This window comes from Sapajus apella, unplaced genomic scaffold, assembly GCF_009761245.1.
Source record: "Sapajus apella isolate SASKATOON/1434 unplaced genomic scaffold, GSC_monkey_1.0 scaffold4, whole genome shotgun sequence".
Taxonomy (NCBI): Eukaryota; Metazoa; Chordata; class Mammalia; order Primates; family Cebidae; genus Sapajus; species Sapajus apella.
Window position 1 is genome coordinate 30,041,995 of NW_022436944.1, and position 21,382 is coordinate 30,063,376.

The following is a 21,382-nucleotide window of genomic DNA, read 5'->3' on the forward strand; positions in this document are numbered from 1 at the left end:
ATTATACTTCTTAGCTGAGCAGTAGATATGCAGTTATTCATTATATTGTTCTCTATACCTGTTTTATGTCTGAAATTTTTTATCTGAAAAATAATATTTTTGTCCCATGCATATTCAGTATTATAAAGGTCTAGGAAAACCTCACAGTTTATAGTAGAGCTACTTTTTTGTTTCTGAGACAAAGTCTCGCTCTTGTCGCCCAGGCTGTAGTGCAATGGTGCAATCTTGGCTCACTGCAACGTCCATCTCCCGAGTTCAGGCAATTCTGCTGCCTCAACCTTCTGAGTAGTTGGGATTACAGGCGCCTGCCACCATGCCCAGTTAATTTTTGTATTTTTAGTAGAGACAGGCTTTCACCATGTTGGCCAGGCTGCTCTTGGACTCCTGACCTCAGGCAGTCCACCCGCCTTGGCCTCTCAAAGTGCAGGGATTGCAGGCATGAGCCACCACGCCCAGCCAGTCGAGCTGCTTTTTATACTGTATTGTTTATAAATGTCTAGATTGATGAAACTGAAAGGAAATATTGTAATAGCCAACATTTAATGGAAGGATTAATGGGTGCCAGGTCTGTCACTTTTGCACGTCTTACTTGTATTAAGTGATTTCATTCTCAAAGTAACTATAAGCTAGGTGGTATTATTACCACTATTTTAGAGATGAGGAAACCTAAGAAAGGTGGAATTGCCCAAGGTCACACAGCTAGTAAATGGCAGAACCAAAATTTGAACTCAGGATGTCTTCCTCCAGAGCCTGTACTTTTAGCCACTATGTTATACAACTTCTTATATGAGAAAATGATACTATCAAAAAATGTAGGGAAACTAAAGGTTGTAATTGGCAGTATGGCTTGGGAAGAGAATGTTTCCCCCATTTTTATTCTTAACCAGTCACAGGAGCCTAGAAAGAACTGAGACTTACTAGAGCAAGAAATTTTGTCATCAAAGAGAAAATAAGAAAAGTGCCTTAATTATCATTAGAATTTTAGCTAAAATAGTAGATAAATGCCTTGTATAAATTGGATAATAAAAAATTACTTAAAATCTCAACATTTGTGTATGGTAAATCAGAAACCTTGAAGATTGATCAACAAAAGAAAATTATGATCTATGACATTATTAATATTCTTAAAGCTAAGCCTAATAACCTGGTGATGAAAGATGATAAAAGTATTAACATTGTATTTGTTTATGATTCACAGATAGGTTTTTTTTTTTTTCGAGACGGAGTCTTGCTTTGTCACCCAGGCTGGAGTGCAATGGCGTGATTTCAGCTCACCCCAACCTGTGCCTCCCAGGTTCAAGCGATTCTCCTGCCTCAGACTCCCAAGTAGCTTGGATGACAGGCGCATGGTACCACGTCCGGCTAATTTTTGTATTTTTAGCATAGACAGGGTTTCACCATGTTGGTCAGGCTGGTCTCGAACTCCTGACCTCATGATCCACCTTTTTGGCTTCCCAAAGTACTGGGATTACAGGCGTGAGCCACCACACCCGACCCTGATTCATAGATTTTAGAGTAGGAAAGTCATCCCCGGAGGGCTATATTGGATTTTACTTGTAGTCAGGTGAAAAGCAGTGAGCCAGAATCCCGACTTTTGGAGTTGTTCTGCTATGACTTCATAGTATTGTCACCAAGATTGTTACCCTTGTGACTAGAGGTGGATTATTCTTCCCTGTGTCTCAGCCTAAAAAATAAATTATTAAAGATGAAAAACCTGTGCCTTGAAAAAAGGTAGGCTTTTTGTTTTAATTCATTACATGAGTGCTAGGTTGTAAAGATTCAGTTTTGGCCTGGCACAGTGGCTCACACCTATAATCCCAGCACTTTGGGAGGCCAAGGTGGGCAGATCACTTGAAGTCAGCAGTTTGAGACCACCCTGGCCAATATAGCAAATCCCATCTCTACTGAAAATAGAAAAATTGGCCAGGCATGGTGGCTTGTGTCTGTAGTCCCAGCTACTTGGGAGGCTGAGGCAGGAGAATCGCTTGGACCTGGGAGATTTAGGTTGCAGTGAACCAACCAAGATCGTGCTACTGCACCTCAGCCTGGGCGACAGAGAGAGACTCCATTTAAAAAAAAAAACAAAACTGGTCACGGTGGTACATGCCTGTAATCCCAGCACTTTGGGAGGCCAAGGCGGGAGGATCACAAGATCAGGCAATTGAGACTATCCTGGCTAACATGGTGACATGCCGTCTATACTAAAAATACCAGAAAAAAAAAAAAAAATAGCTGGGTGTGGTGGCATGCACCTGTAATCCCAGCTACTCGGGAGGCTGAAGCAGGAGAATTGCTTGAACCCAGGAGGTGGAGGTTGCAGTGAGCCAAGATCATGCCACTGCATTCCAGCCTGGGTGATAGAGCAAAACTCTGTTTCAAAAAAAAAAAAAAAAAAAAAAAAAATAATAGTACTTGGATGTTGCTGCTCTGATTTGCTTAGAAAATTGTAACATGTTTCTTGGCTCCGTAATAGTTGTGAGGGTCTCAGAAAGCTCCAAATGTCATTGCCTAGCCCAGCGAAAATAGAGTAATTGGGTCAAAATAGTTTCATAGAGGTTTTTGTTTTCAGTTTGGTATTGGTAGTGTTTATTTTATAGAAAACATATGAAAAACAGAAGCTATTGGTAGGGTTTATTTTATAGAAAACATGAAAAACAGAAGATACTTAAGTTGGAGGCCTTTCACAATGTAAACATATACAGACAGCATTAGACATATTTATTCCTTATGGAAAGTGAGTTATGAATGCATTCTAGCTTTGTTAGATTGATTGGCAGTTCTCTTTTTTTGCTCTCTCTCTCTAGTGATGCTATTGCCGAGATTAGAGCCATTTGTATTGAAGAAATTGGAGTATGGATGAAAATGTATAGTGATGCCTTCCTAAATGACAGTTATCTAAAATATGTTGGCTGGACTCTTCATGACAGGGTAAGTTACTCTGTTCTAAGCTTTGATAGAAGTTATGCTTGTCTCCGTCCTAAAATGCTGGGAATCAAAATGACAATAGTTGATTTTTCAGTAGTTGTAATCGTGGAAATTTTAAGATGATGTAGCTGAATAACTATTTACTTGATGACTGTTATGAAACTTGAAGCATTTGCCCACAGGTGAAGACCCTATCTTATTTAGTAACAATATTATCTTGAACCAAGTTTGACCACCTGATATATATAAAGTTTTCAGAGAATATATTATCAGTTATATTATTTTTCTAATTTAGAATCAAAGGACATTTTTTTCTTAATATATAAAAATTAAGCTTTTTTTCTCACATTTTTTAGGACCATATCATAGTAGAGTCCTTTATCAGACTTGAAGAGATTCGTTGGATTTTAGAATATTTGATCTAAAAATCTAATTCTACCTTTAACCTGTTATAAAAGCCTCTGACTTTAAAAGGAATCCCACATAGAGTCCCAAAGAAGTAATCCTTAGAACGACCATGGGTAGGAGTGATAAGTTATTAGAATTTGGCCATATGTGGCATTTAGTTACTGTAATAGAAACAACGTTAGAGTATATTAGAGCCCCAAAATAGAGCAATTACCATAAAAGCAACTGGAGTTTTCATTTTCATTACAAGTTATTTTATGGTTTTCTGAGGTATTTTTGTGGATACCACCTAATTTAATTATTAAGTTCCTATGGTAACTTTCCATTGGAACAACTGTCCTCAGTTTTTTGTTCATCCATTGTTGATCTTTTCATTATATATGTTACATAATACTTTTGTTTGCTTTCCACCTATCTCGCCTCCTTGAATACCATATTCAGTGAGCCAGTTTCATAGATCCCTATGGACTGCCCTTCAATGATTGCCTATTACAATTATTATGCTCCCACCCCGATTGACTGTGATGATCAGGAGAAGCTACCTTATCTGGGATCTTCACATCTTCATTGCTACTGGGAGCCAAATTCACCATTTGGCCTGTGCTGAGATTTGTCCTTAGTCTGATGGCCAGGAGGAAGGTCTGTGTATATCAAGACAAGGGCTACTAGCATTTTCCTTTAGTCACCCGCCTTATTTGAGGCTTCCTTGTAAGTCTTTCAGCAAAGGTTAGAGTAAGGAGGACACATACTATCCTCTAACAAGGGGACATGAGCCGTATTTTCAGGCCTATAAATTTGGAGGAAATGGGGGGTTCAAGATTCTCGCTGCAACCACACAGATATCCTTTATACTTCGCTTTTATCATATCATAACTCTTACTTTGGCATCAGAGAGTTGCCTGGGATTCAGAGTTCTTAAATTCTGTCACATTTACAGTTAATGCTAGGCCTGGTCTTTAGTATCATCAGTTCTCTAAAGGAGGTAAATGTTTTCAAAGAGGCAACACTTGGTTTGAACTGGTGATGAAACAGCCTGGCCCTGCCATTTTCTCTTTAGCCTTTTAGCAACACTTAGCAGTAGCCACTCAGTTTCACAGTCCTTACAGTTACTTTTCACCCTGCTCCCTCCAGTGTAGAAATGTTGTGCAAGTTAATGCACATCCCCTTTCAACTAAAAGTGGAAATCCTAACAAACTGCTATCCTACATTAGGAACTATCAGTACTTCATCTACAACCATTGAGTCTTACTTACCTCATAGCAATTTAGCCTTCAGTAATCCAATTCCAAAATCCCATTGTTGAAGTCTCATTCCCTGGACTGCTCTTGGTTCCATCTGTCATAGGTCACATTCCCCAGATGCCAAGCCTGAGTCAGGCATTTTTGTGCTGGTAGTATTTTGAAGTTTGTACTCTCAAGAGTAATGTATTGGCTGCGTGCGATGACTCACGCCTGCAATTCCAGCACTTTGCGAGGCCGAGACAGGAGGATCACCTGAGGTCAGGAGTTAGGTACCAGCCTGGCCAACATGGCAAAATCCTGTCTCTACTAAAAATAAAATAATTAGCTGGGTGTGGTGCCAGGCACCTGTAATCTCAGCTACTCAGGAGGCTGAGACAAGAGAATCACTTGAACCTGGGAAGCAGAGTTTGCAGTCAGCTGAGATCTGCATCACTGCACTCCAGCCTGGGAGACAGAGTGAGACTCTGTCTCAAAAAAAAAAAGTAATCTATGAAAAAATGAGGAAAGTATGACAAAGCAGGAAAGAGACTATAAAAATGTGGTTTCAGGAGAAGTCTAAGCTCAGCCTGATCTCACAGGGAGCTTTGGAGAGTGAATTGTACCTTAGAGGGTGTCCTGTCCAGAAGCAAGGAGGCTGGGCTGTTTTACCTTTATATCTTTCTTTACTGGCCATGGGCCTCAACCTGAGCGAGAGAAGGGGAGTGGATGGGAGAGGAAAGATGGATCATAAAACCTCCTAGGGATCTTTGTGCTAGGTGGCTCTAGTTAACCGTGGTCCATTCTCCAGAGAAAGATACAAATATTGAACCGTTGGCAGTTAACACAAGCAGACGCTGAAAAATTAGCCCAGTAAAGGGGATCTGTGTAGGGCATCAGCAGCATCTGCCACAGGTACTTTAGCTTTCTCTTGTGTGCTAGTGACTTACCAACAAGTATCACATCATCTCAAAGCACGTCTCATGGTATGCTAGTACAGGCTTGAATCAGCTTGCAAAAGAGTGATTATGCATCTCGCTTTATAAATGGATTCATTGACATCTTATTGGCAGCTTAATATTGGACATGAAGGCACTATTTACATTAAATAAATCTGCAAATAGAACAATTCGGAACCTATTCCTCAGAGCTGGTTGTTAAAATTTTTACCAGCGTATCTCTGTACTTAATCCCTATAATAATTTTACAAATGAGAAACCTGAGTATCGGGGTAATTAATAATGTACTTAACATCTTGCATGTAGCTAATAAATTATATAGAAGTGGAACTAAAATTTAGTTGTGTCTGATTCCAGAACTTGGACTTCTATTGTTATAACACATAGCTCTTTAAGGGGATAGAAACTAATCATTGGTTTAAAATTCTCTCTATGTGTCTCTGGATGATGTGGGATATACTGCACATTGAGTCAGAGTTGATAAATATTTGAAATAGACATAGCTTTCATGTAACTAAGGTGTTTTCGGTGCATTTTTTTTTAACATATAAGGGCAACACAGATTGTACAATTGCTCAGTCACATCTTATATTGAATTACAATATGTAGTAAGTTGAATGGTTAAATTTTATTTTAGTCTTTATATAGACTTGAAAATTGTAGTATGGAATTGACTGCTTCTCTTATGTTTTTATTTGTATTTCTGAAGCAAGGGGAAGTCAGGCTGAAGTGTTTGAAAGCTCTACAGAGTCTATATACCAATAGAGAATTATTCCCCAAGTTGGAGCTATTCACTAACCGTTTCAAGGTAAGCATCAAGAATGATAAGCTTAATTTTTCTCTTTACAAATGCTATTTATAGCTAGTTTAGCAAATTATATTATAGTACAAGTGTTTAGTTCATATTCTTTACTACAGCAGTCTCCAACCTTTTTGGCACCGGGGACCAGTTTCATTGAAGACAGTTTTTCCATGGACTTTGGTGGGGATCAGGGGAATCGTTTCAGGTTGCGTTGCATTTATCAGGCACTTTATTTTTTTATTACATTGTAAAACAATTATACAACTCACCATAATGTAGAATCATTGCAGCCCTGAACTTGTTTTCCTGTAGCTGATCTATTATTATCTTTCTTCACCCCTAGATGAGACATGGGACATAGTAGCAGATCATCAGGCATTAGATTTTCCCAAGGAACACATCATGTAGATCCCTTGCATGCACAGTTCACAGTAGAGTTCATGTTCCTATTGTTCCTGTTGAGAATCTAATGACACTGCTGATTTGACAAGAGATGGCACTCACGCGGTAATGGGATAATGGAGAACATCTGTAAATACAGATAAAAACTTCAATGGGTCACTTGCTCACCCACCACTCACCTGCTGCTGTGTGGCCCAGTTCCTAACAGGCTACAGACCAGGGATGGGGACTCCTGCTTTTACTACATATTCTTTAAGTAAACCCATATGAAATAGATGAGTGATTCTCCTCTTTACAAAAGATGTTACCATGAGTTCTTATTTATTGCCTTTGGAAGAAGGCTCAATGCTTGAAATTTTCTTTACAGCCTTTTTTTTTTTTCACCTGGGTGCAGGTGGGCTAAGGCCAAAAAGGCCCTTAGCCTCTTTACAGCTTTTTATAAAGATACTAATTTTGTAAGTTAAGGGTTACCTGACACTGGTTTTAGGGAATAGCCATTGTTGAGAAAGATTTTAAATTACAGACATTTATACTAACATCCCCTTTATGTGAGTAGGACTGCAATAATGCAGTTTCAAGAGTAAAGCTTTTTATTAAAGCTGTCACTAGTATTGCCTATATATCCCAGAATACATTATATTAGGTCTGTCCCAGCTTATTTTCCGTTCATAGTTGGTTTGATTTTTTTTTTTTTTTTTTTTTTAAGACAGAGTCTCGCTCTGTCGACCAGGCTGGAGTGCATGGCGAGATCTCAACTCATTGCAGTTTGCACCTCTTGGTTCAAGCGATTCTCCTGCCTCAGCCTCCTGAGTAGCTAGGATTACAGGTGTGCACCACCTCGTCCGGCTAATTTTTGTGTTTTTAGTAGAGACAGAGTTTTACCATGTTGGTCAGGCTGACCTCGTGATCCACCTGCCGTGGCCTCCCAAAGTGCTGGGATTATAGGCATGAGCCACCGTGCCTGGCCAGTTTTTTTTTTTTACAGCCTTTTTTTTTTTTTTTTTTTTTTTTTTTTCCAGGATCGCATTGTGTCAATGACACTTGATAAAGAATATGATGTTGCTGTGGAAGCTATTCGACTGGTTACTCTGATACTTCAGTAAGTAATATCTGTTAATATTTTAACTTTATCTGATGGTATTTTAATTCTTTTTCCCCAGGATTTTTAATGTCCTATCTATATATAACCCTTACATATATATTTATCATTTTAGGTCCTACTTTTACATTTTAAGGTTAGATTTAAAACAGTGTTTTATGTTTTTTTCTATTTTTGGTTTTTATTTTACCTATTGTTTACTTCTTACACATAAAAATTATTTTCTGCAGCCTAGAGAAAATATCAGTGAAGTAACTTACCTTTCTATTGAAAACAAAGCAGGCCCAGTGTGTTTGCTTCTGCCTATAATCCCAGCATTTTGGGAGGCCAAGGTTGGGAGGATCACTTGAGCCCAGGAGGTCAAAGCTGCAGTGAGCCATAATGGAACCACTGCATTCCAGCCTAGGTGACATAGCAGGATCTTGTCTGTTAAATAAATAAGTAAATAAATAACTCAGAGAGAAAGAAGGCTGCAAAAGGAAGAACCCTCAAAGGGATAGTTTCCCAAATAGGTCTTTTTTGGAATAATACAGAAGAGGAAGAAAAAAATAAGGCAATTAAATTGTCTCACTAATATGATAGTTTTGAAAATGGTAGTGTTATAGCTGTATTTGTACGGGTTTGACTAAAAACTAGAAAGAATCTATGTGAGAGAATGTGTATCCTAGCAAAGTCATAACAAATCCTCCTCTCCCTACTTTGTGATGGTACATCTATCACCAACTAAATATCTATGCAGGGATCTACTGTTGTTTGAAATCCTTTTACGTTTCGGCTCTAATACCATGGTCTTTATTATTTTGGCTTTATAATATATGTTATAAATGTGAGGTGATATCCTCTTTGTCTTTCTTTTTAAAATCCACTTACCTTCTTGTGGCTGTTTTTGTTTGATAAGAATTTTTAAAATATACTTGTCAAGTCCTCAAAAACTTTGATTGGAATTTTGATTATTAGAACTCCATTGACTTTTATGATAAATTTAGGAGAAAGTTCTTTGCCTTGTTTTATCACCTATGCATGAAAATGCTGGAATTCTCTTCTTTTTTAAAGGGAAGGATTCTTACTATATTGCCCACGCTGAATTGTATTAACAGATGTGATCATGGCACTATATATTTTTTTAATTTTCTTTTTTTTTTTTTCTTTTCCACATCGAATTACTGCAGCGATCATGGCACATTAAAACTGCTAACTCCTGAACTAAGGCGATCCTCCTTTCTTAGCCTCACAAGTAGCTGGGACTGGAGACATGTACCATGCCCAGCTGGATTTCTTTTTCTAAATATCATTAGGTCTTAGAGGGTTTAATTTTTTTCATAGAGGTTGTACATTATTTAGTAGGTTAATTCTGAAATACTTTATGCTATTTTTGTTAGATTATTAGTATTTATTGCTGGGTTGTTGCTGAGGAAGAGAATTAATTTTTATGTTTGTATAATATGTAGACTGTATTTGAACTCTTATTCTGAGTTCTAGAATGCATTCTCATAGTTTGTTGATTTTGTTGGTTTTACTATGTAGATTATTGTATAACGTGGAAACAATTTCATATTTATCTCTCCCTTTTCCTTTTTTTTTTTTTGGAAACAGAGCCTCCCTTTGTTACCCAGGCTAGAGTGCAGTGGCATGATGTCAGCTTACTGCAACCTCCACCTCCTAGTTCAAGCGATTCTCCTGCCTCAGGCTCCTGAGTAGCTGGGAGGCGCATACCACCATGCCCTGATAATTTTTATATTTTTAGAAGAGATGAGGTTTTACCATGTTGGCCTGACTGGTCTTGAACCCCTGACCTCAAGTGATCCATCCCCCTGGGCCTCCCAAAGTGCCAGGATTACAGGCATGTGCCTGACCTGTCTCTCCCTTTTATAACCTGTAACTTTTGTTTCATTCTCTTGTACAACTGCATAGACAGGACCTTCAGCACTGTAACAGTGTCACTGATAGCTATTCCTGTTCTTTTCCTAGGTGGTCATTTAAAGTTCTTTGTTTCTGTCATAGGTTTTGTTTGTTTGTTTGTTTGTTTTCTGTCATAGGTTTTAATATGATAAAAGTTCCTTTGCATTCTGAGTTTTCTGGGGTTTTTCTTTCATTAATGTGCCTCAGTTAAATTAATAGATTTGTCTAATGGTAAATGCTGTTGCATTGCTAGAATAAATTTTTTTAACATTACATATTTTGTTTTATTTAAATGCAGTATTATATTTAATATCTTACTTAGGATTTTACCTTTGTGTTCATGAGTAAATTTGATATAATTTTTTTCTTGTTCTTTTCCAACTTCAAAATCAAGGTCGTATTCTTGTATTTTCTTTGTAAAATACTTTTTTTTTTTTTGAGACAGAGTCTTACTTTGTTACCCAGGCTGGAGGTGCAGTGGCATGATCTCAGTTCACTGCAACCTCCACCTCCTAGGTTCAAGCGATTCTCATATCTCTTCTGCCCCCTGTACTGCCAGTAGCTGAGATTACAGGCTCCCACCACCACGCCCGGCTAATTTTTTAAATTTTATTAGAGTTGGAGTTTTGCCACGTTCGCCAGGCTGATCTTGAACTCCTGACCTGAAGTGACCTGCCCACCTCAGCCTCCCAAAGTGCTGGGATTACAGGCATGAGCCAGTGAGCCTAGCTGTAAAATACTATCAGTGGTTTCTTGCCTTTTTTTTTTTTTTTTCCTCTTCTGAAAGAAGTGTCCCATGACAGAGATTAATTCTTTATTGAAACTGTGAGAGAATTCTCTTGTTAAAGCTATGTCAGTTTTCAATTTCTTTTTGTTGTTGTTGTTAGACACAGAATCTCACTATGTCACCCAGGCTAAAGTGCAGTGGCACAATCTCAGCTCACTGCAACCTCTACCTCCTAGATTCAAGTGATTCTCATGCCTCAGCCTTCCAGTAGCTGGGGTTACTGTAACGTGCCACCATACCTGGCTAGTTTTTGTATTTTTAGTAGAGATGGGGGGTTTACCATGTTGGCCAGGCTGGTCTCGAACCCCTGACCTCAAGTGATCTGCCTGCCTCGGCCTCCTAAAGTTCTGGGATTACAGGTGCGAGCCACTCCACCCAGCCAGTTTTCAGTTTCTTTTGTGTGAGAGGTCTGAAACATTTCTATTTCTTCCATGATTAACAATCTCAATTAACTTTTATTAGCTAAAGCACGGTGGCTCACGCCTGTAATCCCAGCTACTTGCGAGAGCGAGGCAGGAGAATCGCTTGAACCCAGGAGACGAAGAGGTTGCAGTGAACCAAGATAGTGCCACTGTACTTCAGTCTCTGCAAAAGGGTGTGACTCTATCTCAAAAAAAAAAGATAATTAATTAAATTTTAATTCTTTTGTGTTAATGTTGACTTTTTTACAAAGTTTTAAAAATATGCGATATCGTAGCTTTATAATTTATTTTATAGTTCATGATCTTATTACTTCCCAGAACTCATATCCTTTCTTAATTCTTCTCATCCTCTATTTTATTCATATTGTCTTATCCTTCATAAGTCACATCAGGTTTGTCCATCTTACTGTTTGTAAAAAACCAGTTTCTTATTGCTCATTTGTTTTTTGTTTTCTGATAACTATATCTAAGGTAATAAATATACCTTTATTCCTTTATGTTCTAAAAATTTAGACATGTAGTATTTTAATACACATTTAATAATAAACAAGTGTCTGTGAAACCTTTGATTATCTTTGTGGTTTCCAGTTTAATTATAGGTTATTTGGAAGTATGTTTTTGTTCTATCTAGATGTATTAGGTTTTTTTTTTGTTTTGTTTTGTTTTTGTTTGGAGACAGAGTCTGGCTCAGTTGCCCAGGCTGGAGTGCAGTAGCACGGTCTCGACTCACTGCAACCTCTGCCTCCCAGGTTCAAGCAGTTCTCCTGCCCTGCCTCCCAAGTAGCTGAGACTACCAGTGTGCATCACCACGCCTGACTGATTTTTGTATTTTTAGTAGAAATGGAGTTTTACCATGTTAGCCAGCCTGGTCTCGAACTTTTACCTCAGGTGATCTGCCCTCCTTAGCCACCAAAAGTGCTGGGATTACAGGCATGAGCCACCTTTCCCAGCCCTCAGATTTTAAGCTATAGAAGAAGGCCAGGCATGGTGGCTCACACCTGTAATCCCAGCACTTTGGAAGGATGATGCAGGTGGACCACCAGAGGTCGGGGGTTCAATAGCAGGCTAGCCAACATGGTGAAACCCTGTCTATACTAAAAATACAAAAACTTAGTTGGACATGATAGCAGGCACCTGTAATCCCAGCTACTTGGATGGCTACAGCAGGAGAATTGCTTGAACCCAGGAAGTGGAGGTTGCAGTGAACTGAGATGGCACTGTTGTACACCACCTGGGCGACAGAGTGAGACCCTGTCTCAAAAAAATAAAAATAAGCTGTAGAAGAATTGTGGGCATTTTATTTTCTTCTTGTTTCATCTGTATTTTCTGAATTTTATATTATTATTGTCTTTTATACTCAATGAGGGAATATTACTTTCAAAGTAAGATAAAAGATGAGACAAAAACCTTCAACTTTATAATGAACTTTACAAAATTTAAATAAAAGTAGAACAGAAAATAAACATTTGCTTTGGATCAGATGTTACTTTCTGTATTTTTTAGTGGAAGTGAAGAAGCTCTTTCCAATGAAGACTGTGAAAATGTTTACCACTTGGTGTACTCGGCACATCGCCCTGTAGCTGTGGCAGCTGGAGAATTCCTTCACAAAAAGTGAGCTAATTATCTTTGAAAAGAGATTCCACTTTTATATGTTGTTTTGTTGTTGTTTTAGAGTTTGTAAAAGAGAGTAACAGTGACTGAACACAGTGCTAAACATGTCCATCTCATACTCTGGGGGGGACTATAACACTCTTAAGCCTATGTATACTTTATGAATCACATCCTTGAGGATGCTGTCACTTGTGATGTTCTCCTTTTTTCTGAAATCTGACAGGATGATTCTCAGCTAGATGTGAGTGGAGATTGGAGGAGTGCATGAAATCTGTAAAAGCTCCTCAAGTAATTGATAATTCATCACACTAGTGTTCTATTTTTTTCTTTAAAATTTTGAGATCTTATTTTCTCAACATTTGTAATCTAAATGTGAAGCAGTATCACCTTCAAAATGCCTTCAAAGTTTTAATTTTTTTCATTCTCTCCACTGTGATGAGGATGGATGGATGGGTGGATGGATGGATGGATGGATAGATAGATAGATAGATGGAGACTGGGTTTTCTGTTGTTGCCTAGGCTGGAATGCAATGGCGCAATCTCAGCTCACTGCACCCGCTGCCTCCAGGTTCAGGGGATTGTCCTGCTTCAGCCTCCCAGGTAGCTGGGATTACAGACATGCACCACCATGCCCGGCTAATTTTATATTTTTATTAGAGACAGATTTTCTCCATGTTGGTCAGGCTGGCCTTGAACTCCCAACCTCAGGTGATCCGCCCACCTCAGCCTCCCAAAGTGCTGGGATTACAGGTGTGAGCCACTGTACTTGGCCATGATGAGGATTATTTTAATCAATAATTCATACTAATTCTGAAAGTTATATATATTAGTTGCAGTTTAATTTTTTTAAACCTTATTTATTTTTTGATAAAGCGTAAAACTAGTGAGAGTATATGCATATAAACACTTAGGAAATACATTTTTTATTGTGATTTACTGCATATGTTTTATGTTCTATAATTAGTAGATTCATTCTTTAAAATACATATATATATATATGTGTGTGTATATATATATTTTTTCCCCCTTAGAGATGTGGTCTTACTATCTTGCTCAGGCTGGTCTTGAAATCCTGGCCTCAAGCAATTCTCTTACCTCAGTCTCCCAAAGTGTTGGGATTATAGGCATGAGCCACTGTACCCAGCTGATTAATTCATTTTTAAAATATAAGCCTATTCTTGGTTATATGTATGTATCTTTGCTTTGTTTTGTGTTTTGTTGTTTATCGATTTAAATTACTAGCTTCCAATAATATAGGTGAATATAAAAGTTTATTATGTATGCCAATTTCTTATTATGCTGAAGGATAAATAAAAATTATGGACTAGGCAGTTGCTGTGTGTCAATGACTAACTTTGATAATGAGCAGGCCTGGCCCTCTATACAGTATCTGCACTTCAGTGCTAGAGTAACAAATTGTTATCTACTCATTTGTACCTCTCAAAGTGAGAAAAGTTATTTGCACGTAAAAAAAATCTCTTAAGAAAGAAACGAGCTACTTACTAAGTGCATGCTGGCAATGAAAGGAGGAAGAAAGTCAAGGTGTTCAGGCATGACTTTTTTTTCTATTTCTATAAAAAATGCCTTGATACAGGGATTGCACAGAATCTGAATGTCATTTTGGGTAGTATGGACATTTTAAACAGTCTTTATTCTACCAATTCAAGAGTATGAGGTATCTTTTTTTTTGTTGTTTTAATATTCTCTTCAATGTTTTTCATCTGTGTTTTATAGTTCGTAGAGATCTTTGGTTAAATTTATTACTAGGGTTTAGTGTTTTTTTGTTTCTTTGTAGCTATTGGAAATGGGATTGCTTTCTTGATTTCTTTTTCAGATTGTTCACTTTTGCTGTATAAAAATGCTGCTGATTTTTATGTTGATTTTGTATTCTACTCTACAGAATTTCAATGCCTTTTATTTCTTTTTCTTGCCTAATTGCTCTGACTAGGATTTTCAGTACTATGTTATATAAAAGTAGTAAAAGTTGTCTTTCTGGTCTTGAGTTCAAATAGGAAAGGCTTTAAACTTTTTCCCATTTAATATGATTGTAGTTGTGGGTTTGTCATATATGGACTTTGTTATTTGAGATGTGTTTCATCTTTGCTGGTTTAAGTGTTTTGATCATGAAGGATGTTGAGTTTTTGCACATGCTTTTTCTCTGTGTATTGAGAGGGCCACATGAGTTTTCTCTTTCATTCTGTTTATATGATGTATCACATTTACTGGTAATGAATGTGGTTAAACTTTGTGTCCCTTATATAAATCCTGCTTGATTATGGTGTATTATCTTTTTGATAAGCTGTCAAATTGGATTTGTGAGTTATTGTGTAGAATTTTTGCATTCATGCTCTCTAGGGATGTTATTTAATAGTGGGTTTTTTTGATGTTATTTTGTCTTTGTTCAGTTTTGGCATTGGGGTGATGCTGGCATTGTAGGATGAGCTTGGAGGTGTGCCCTTCAATTTTCTGGAATAATTTAGCAGAATTGGTGTTAGTTCTTCTTTAAATGCTTGGTAGAATTCTGCACTGAAGCCAGCAGGTCCTGGACTTTTTGTTTGTTTGTAGACATCTTCTTATTACTGCTTCAATATTGTTATTGGTTTGTTCAAGTTTTTTATTTCCTTTTTTTTTTTTTTTTTTTTTTTTTTTAAGATGGAATTTTGCTGTTGTTGCCCTGGCTGGAGTGCAATGGCACGGTCTCAGCTCAATGTAACCTCTGCCTCCCGGTTTCAAGCAATTCTCCTGCCTTAGCCTCCCAAGTAGCTGGGTCTACAGGCACCCACCACCACGCTCTGCTAAGTTTTGTATTTTTAGTAAAGACAGGGTTCCACCATGTTGGCCGGACTGGTCTTGAACTCCTGACCTCAGGTGATCCACCTGCCTTGGCCTCCCAAAGTGCTAGGATTACAGGTGTGAGCCACCAAACATGGCCGGTTTTCTGTTTCTTTATGGTTCATTTGTGATAGGTTGTATATTTCCTAGAATTTATTCAATTTCTTTTAGGTTTTACATTTTGTTGTATTTCTATTGTAACTATTGTAGTGTCTCTTTTTCTGTCTCTGATTTTATTTAGGTATTCTTTTGTTTTTAGTTTAGCTAAAGATTTGTCCATTTTATTTTTTAAAAAAACCAGTTGTAGTTTCATTGGTCTTTCATATTTAGTCTTAATTTCATTTATTTATCCTATGGTCTTTATTATTCCTTTTCGTCCGCTGAGTTTGGGTTTGGTTTTTGTTTTCTGAGACAGAGTCTCACTCTGTCACCCAGGCTGGAGTGTGCAGTGGCGCAATCTTGGCTCACTGCAACCTCTTGACTTCCTGGTTCAAGCAGTTCTCTTGCCTTCAGCCTCCCCAGTAGCTGGGATTACAGATACATGACACCATGCCTGGCTGATTTTTATATTTTTAGTAGAGGCAGGAATTCACCATGTTGGTCAGTCTGGCCTCGAACTGCTGACCTCAAATGATCTGCCTCCCTAGGCCTCCCAAGGCTTTTTTTTTTTTTCCCTCTCTTCTGGTTCCTTGATGTGTTTCATTATTGTTGTCTGTTTGAAGTCTTGCTACTTTTTTGATACAGATAATTGTTTTTATAAACTTTATTTTAGAGCTCCTTTGGTTGTACTTCATAGGTTTTAGTATGTTGTGTTTCTATTTTTTTTTCCTCTCACAAAATTCTAAAATTTCTTAATTGACCCTTTTGTTATTCAGGAGCATGTTGTCTAATTTACATGAACTTCTACAGTTTCCCTTCCTTCTGTAATTGACTTTTAGTTTTTTTCCATTGTGGTTAAAAAAATTACTCAGTATGCATTCAGTAGTTTGAAATCTGTTGACTTCTTTTGTAACCTTATAGCCTGTCCTGGAGAATGTTTCATTTGTTACTAGAAAAATTAGTATTTTGCCAGTGTTGGACTGAATGTTCTGTAAATGTCTGTTAGGTCCATTTAGTTTAGAATGCACTTTAACTCCAGTATTTCTTTGGAAACATTGGTTCATTTTCTATCTGGATGATCTTCCCATTGCTGAAATTTGGACTGAAGTCCCTTATTTTTATTGTATTGCTGTTACTCTCTCCCTTTATGTCTATTAATTTTTTAATATATTTGGGAGGTTCAATATTGAGTGTAAAAGTATTTACAATTGTTATATCCTCTTGTTAATATTGACTCTTTTATCATTGTAAAATTGTATTCTTTGCATTTTTTTAATCGTTCTTTACTTAGAGTCTGTTTTATTTGCGAACAAATACAGCCATTCCTACTAGTTTGGCCATTTTTTTTAGTCTATTCAGCCACTTTATATGTCTTTCAATTTGATAATTTAATCCATTTACCTTCAGTATTATTATTGATGGGTATGTGTTTACTATTGCCATTTTGCTTATTTTCTGGTTGTTTTGTAGATCCCATTGATTTTTTTAATCTCTCTCACTGTCCTCCTGTTGGTTATCTAGTAATAAGTTTTGATTTTGTGCTGTTTATTTCTGGCGTATTTATTATAGACATTGCTTTGTGATTACCCTAAGCCTTGCAAAAACTATCTTGTAGTTAAAATAGGTTATTTTAGGTAGGGCATGGTGGCTCACACCTGTAATTGCAGGCACTTTGGAAAGCCAAGGCGGGCGGATCACTTGAGGCCAGGAGTTCAAGACCAGTCTGGTCAACATGGTGAAAGCCTGTCTCTGCTAAAAATACAAAAATTAGCCAGGCGGGATGGCAGGAGCCTGTAAATTCCAGCTAGTTGGGTGCCTGAGGCAGGAGAATTGCTTGAACTTAGGAGGTAGAGGCTGCAGTGAGCTGAGATTGCACCACTGCACTCCATCCTAGGTGGCTGAGTGAGAACAGAGTCTCAAAAAAAAAAAAAACTCAAGAAAATAATACAGGTTATTTTAAACTCGTAATGACTTAACCTTGATTGCAAAAGATCATAAATAAACTACGCCTTAACACCACTTGCCTCTGATGTTTGGGCTTTTTGATGTTTCTGTTTACATTTAAAGATTTTTGCTTATATCTTAGCAGTTGTTGCAGTTGTTTGTTTTTCGGTTTTTTTGTTTGTTTGTTTGTTTTTGTAGAGACAGGGTTTTACCATGTTGCTCAGCTGGTCTCGGATCTCCTGAGCTCAATTGATCCACCCATCTCGGCCTCCCAGAGTGCTGAGATTACAGTTGTGAGTCATCATACTTGTCCCCAGTTGTTATTTTTTTATTTTTTATTTTTTTGAGACAGAGCTTCGCCCTTGTTACCCAGGCTGGAGTGCAATGGCACGATCTCGGCTCACTGCAACCTCCGCCTTCTAAGTTCAAGCAATTCTCCTGCCTTAGCCTACCAAGTAGCTGGGACTACAGGCGTGCACCACCATGCCCAGCTAATTTTTGTATTTTTAGTGGAGACGGGGTTTCACCATGTTGACCAGGATGGTCTCAATCTCTTGACCTCATATTCCACCTGCCTCGGCCTCTCAAAGTGCTCGGATTATAGGCATCAGCCACCGCGCCCAGCCCCCAGTTGTTATTTTTAATAGTTTTATCTTGTAGTCTTCATCCTTAAGATAAAAATCATTTACTTACCACATTTATAGTATTAGAGTACTCTGAATTTCTTTTAGTTTTCTTACTTTTACCAATGAGTTTTATACCTTGAAGTTTTCTTGTTATACTTAGCATTCATTTCTTTCAAATTGAAGAACTCCTTTTGGCATTTCTTATTATTAGGCTTGCATGTGGAGACCGGACACTTTCTAGTGAGTTTTTCACTTCAGTTATTAGATTCTTTATTTCTACGATTCCTATTTGATTTTTATTGTATTTATTTTTTTGAGATGGAGTTTGTCTGTCACCTAGACTGGAGTGCAGTGGTGCAATCTCAGCTCACAGCAACCTCCACCTCCCAGGTTCAAGTGATTCTCCTCCCTCAGCCTCCTGAGTAGCTGAGATTACAGGCATATGCCACCACGCCCAGGTAGTTTTTTGTGTTTTTAGTAGGGATGGGGCTTCACCATGTTAGCCAGGATAGTCTGGATCTCCTGACCTCGTGATCCTCCCACCTTGGCCTTCCAAAGTGCTAGAATTACAGGTGTGAGCCACCAGGCCCAGCCTCCTATTTGATTTTTTAAAATTGTTTCTATAGGCCGAGTGTGGTGGCTTACCCCCGTTATTTCAACACTTTCGGAGACCGAGGTGGGTGGATTGCTTGAGGGCAGATTGAGGGTGGATTCTTTGAGGAGTTCCAGACCAGCCTGGCCAACATGGTGAAACCCCATCTCTACTAAAAATACAAAAATTAGCTGGGTGGGGTGGCACGTGCTGAGGCAGAAGAATCCCTTGAACCTAGGAGGTGGAGGTTTCAGTGAGTCAAGATCACACCACTGCACTCCAGCCTGGGCAAAATAGCAAGACTCTGTCTCAAAAAAAAAAAGAATGTTTCTGTTTATTCATCATGTTTCTTATTTTGTTTTCCAGATTTCATTTAGTTTTCTATTTGGATTTTTTGCGTGTATGTGATTCCTTAAAATTCTTTAAGAGGATTAACCTGAATTACCTGTCAGACATTTGATAAATCTTCAGCTCTTCTGGATCTATTGCTGGAGCTTTACTGATTTTGTTTGGTAGTGTAATACTTTCTGGACTTAAGTTGATGCATGTGTATTTGAGGAGATAGCTACCTCTTCCACTTTTTGCAGGTTTTCTTTGGAAGTATTAGACCTTTACTTCTTAGTATCAGAATTTGAACACTGGCTTCTTGTTTTTTTCTTGGTCCGGCAAGGACTTACAGTGAATTCCGGAATTTAAACACTGTTCCGGAATCAAGTCACTGTCCTTCTGTTCTTTGTCTGGTGAAGACTCTTAGTACTGGAGCTTAAACACTGTTCTGGATCTATATTGCTGTCCTTACATTATTTCCCAGCCTGGGGAATATTTAAGAGAGTACTGCAACTTAATCCCGGCCTCTTAGTTGTTTTTAAGCCAAGGAAAGATTTTATACAGTCACCTGGGATTTCTGGAAAATCCAGCTAGGGATTTGATCCTTACCTTGGATTGTGCCCCTTGTAGTGCTTTCGTACCAGCCACTCCCTTCAACGTGGCATTGCCAACAAAGTGCTCAGTGACCACCAAGCTCTGTGTGTGCCAGTCGCTGTTATCAGCACTCTATTCTTTCTCCCCAGTTTATCCCAGGTGGTTCAGGCCTCCTGGCACTCCCAGTGGTTCCCATGTGATGGAACTGGAGTGGGCTTCTTGTGACGATTCCCAGCCTAGCAAGGAGAGCGATTTTCCACTTCCAGTTTCCTCTTATCTCAGCAATCATGGGTGTGGGGAAATTCTCTTTGAGTGGTGTTTTGCCGGCTTGTAGGGAGGGGGCAGTTGGCACAGTGTGAAATGACTGTTTCTCTTACTAATCATAGTTTCTTGATTCTGTGGGCCCAGGGGGTTTCTCCGCTTCTCTTCAGAGTTTTAGCATGTTCAGGTTGGTATTTTTTCTTTTTTTTTTTTTTTTTGAGACGGAGTTTTGCTCCTGTTACCCAGGCTGGAGTGCAATGGCGCGATCTCGGCTCACCGCAACCTCCGCCTCCTGGGTTCAGGCAATTCTCCTGCCTCAGCCTCCTGAGTAGCTGGGATTACAGGCACGCGCCACCATGCCCAGCTAATTTTTTGTAGTTTTAGTAGAGACGGGGTTTCACCATGTTGACCAGGATGGTCTCGATCTCTTGACCTCGTGATCCACCCGCCTCGGCCTCCCAAAGTGCTGGGATTACAGGCGTGAGCCACCGCGCCCGGCCTGAGGTTGGTATTCTTATGTTTGAATAGTTTCTGGTTGTATTTTTGTGTGGGGAGTGATGCTGGGCAATCTTCTGTTCCATCATCTTGCTGATACCACAACACCAAAATAAAATTTTATCAGAATATCTTCCACAGAAATTAAGAAGGATAAGCCTCCATTGGTTTTTGTTTCTTTGTGAAAATTAGGCCAATTCTTATGCAAACAGAAGTTCACTCCATAAATGTATTTTAGGCCCCTGTCCTGGAGAAATTTACAGTTTGATGACTTGATTAATGATCTCTTTTATCATTCTTCCAGCATTTAATATGGTGACTTAAAAACATCTTAAATAATTCGTAGAGTATCGCCAGGAGTTTTATGATCAGCTTTCAAAGATACGTAACTCTACACAGGTACACACACTTAGTGTCTGGTAGTCCAGTCATAAGCTATCCACAGTATTAACCAATCATCCAAAAAGCAGTAAGACCTGTCTGAAATGAATATTTTAATAAATCATACAAAATTCTACATTTTAATACTCAAAATTTAAGCAAATTCCTCAGTACCTCATATTTATATGTACTAACTGCAGTTATTTAAATTGATACAACCTGGGCGTGGTGGCTCATATATGTAATCCCAGCACTTTGGGAGGCTGAGGCAGGTGGACCACTTGAGGTCAGGAGTTTGAGAGCAGCCTGGCCAATATGGTGAAACCCCATCTCAACTGAAAATATAATAAATTAGCCGGGCATGGTGATGCACACCTGTAATCCCAGCTACTTCAGACTGAGACAAGAGAATCACTTGAACCTGGGAGGTGGAGGTTGCAGTGAGCTGAGACCGTGCAACTGCGCTCCAGCCTGGGCGACGGAGTGAGACTCTCCCAAAAAATAAATAAATGAATAAGTATATTTCCATTATCATTAATATTCATATTTTCCATTTACCACTCCTCTGAAAGTCACACATAAAACAGAACCTTCTCTTAAATGATAGCTATACAGATATAGCTTCAAGGTAGGTTCTCTAGTCTCCTAATATGCCTTTCTCCCCATTCCCTTAAAAACCTCAGCTTCTCTGTAGTCATTT

General features: G+C 38.5%; 1 protein-coding gene across 4 annotated transcripts in view; it reads left to right on the forward strand.

Moving 5' to 3' along the window:
- Positions 1-21,382, forward strand: part of STAG1 (stromal antigen 1) — a 405,253-nt gene that overhangs the window by 250,387 nt on the left and 133,484 nt on the right. For all 4 annotated transcript variants that reach the window (XM_032265673.1, XM_032265683.1, XM_032265691.1 and 1 more), the window contains 4 exons: positions 2,805-2,928; positions 6,219-6,317; positions 7,733-7,812; positions 12,424-12,531. In XM_032265673.1, coding sequence (XP_032121564.1) covers positions 2,805-2,928; positions 6,219-6,317; positions 7,733-7,812; positions 12,424-12,531 — 411 coding nt within the window. The remainder of the gene's footprint in view (positions 1-2,804; positions 2,929-6,218; positions 6,318-7,732; positions 7,813-12,423; positions 12,532-21,382) is intronic.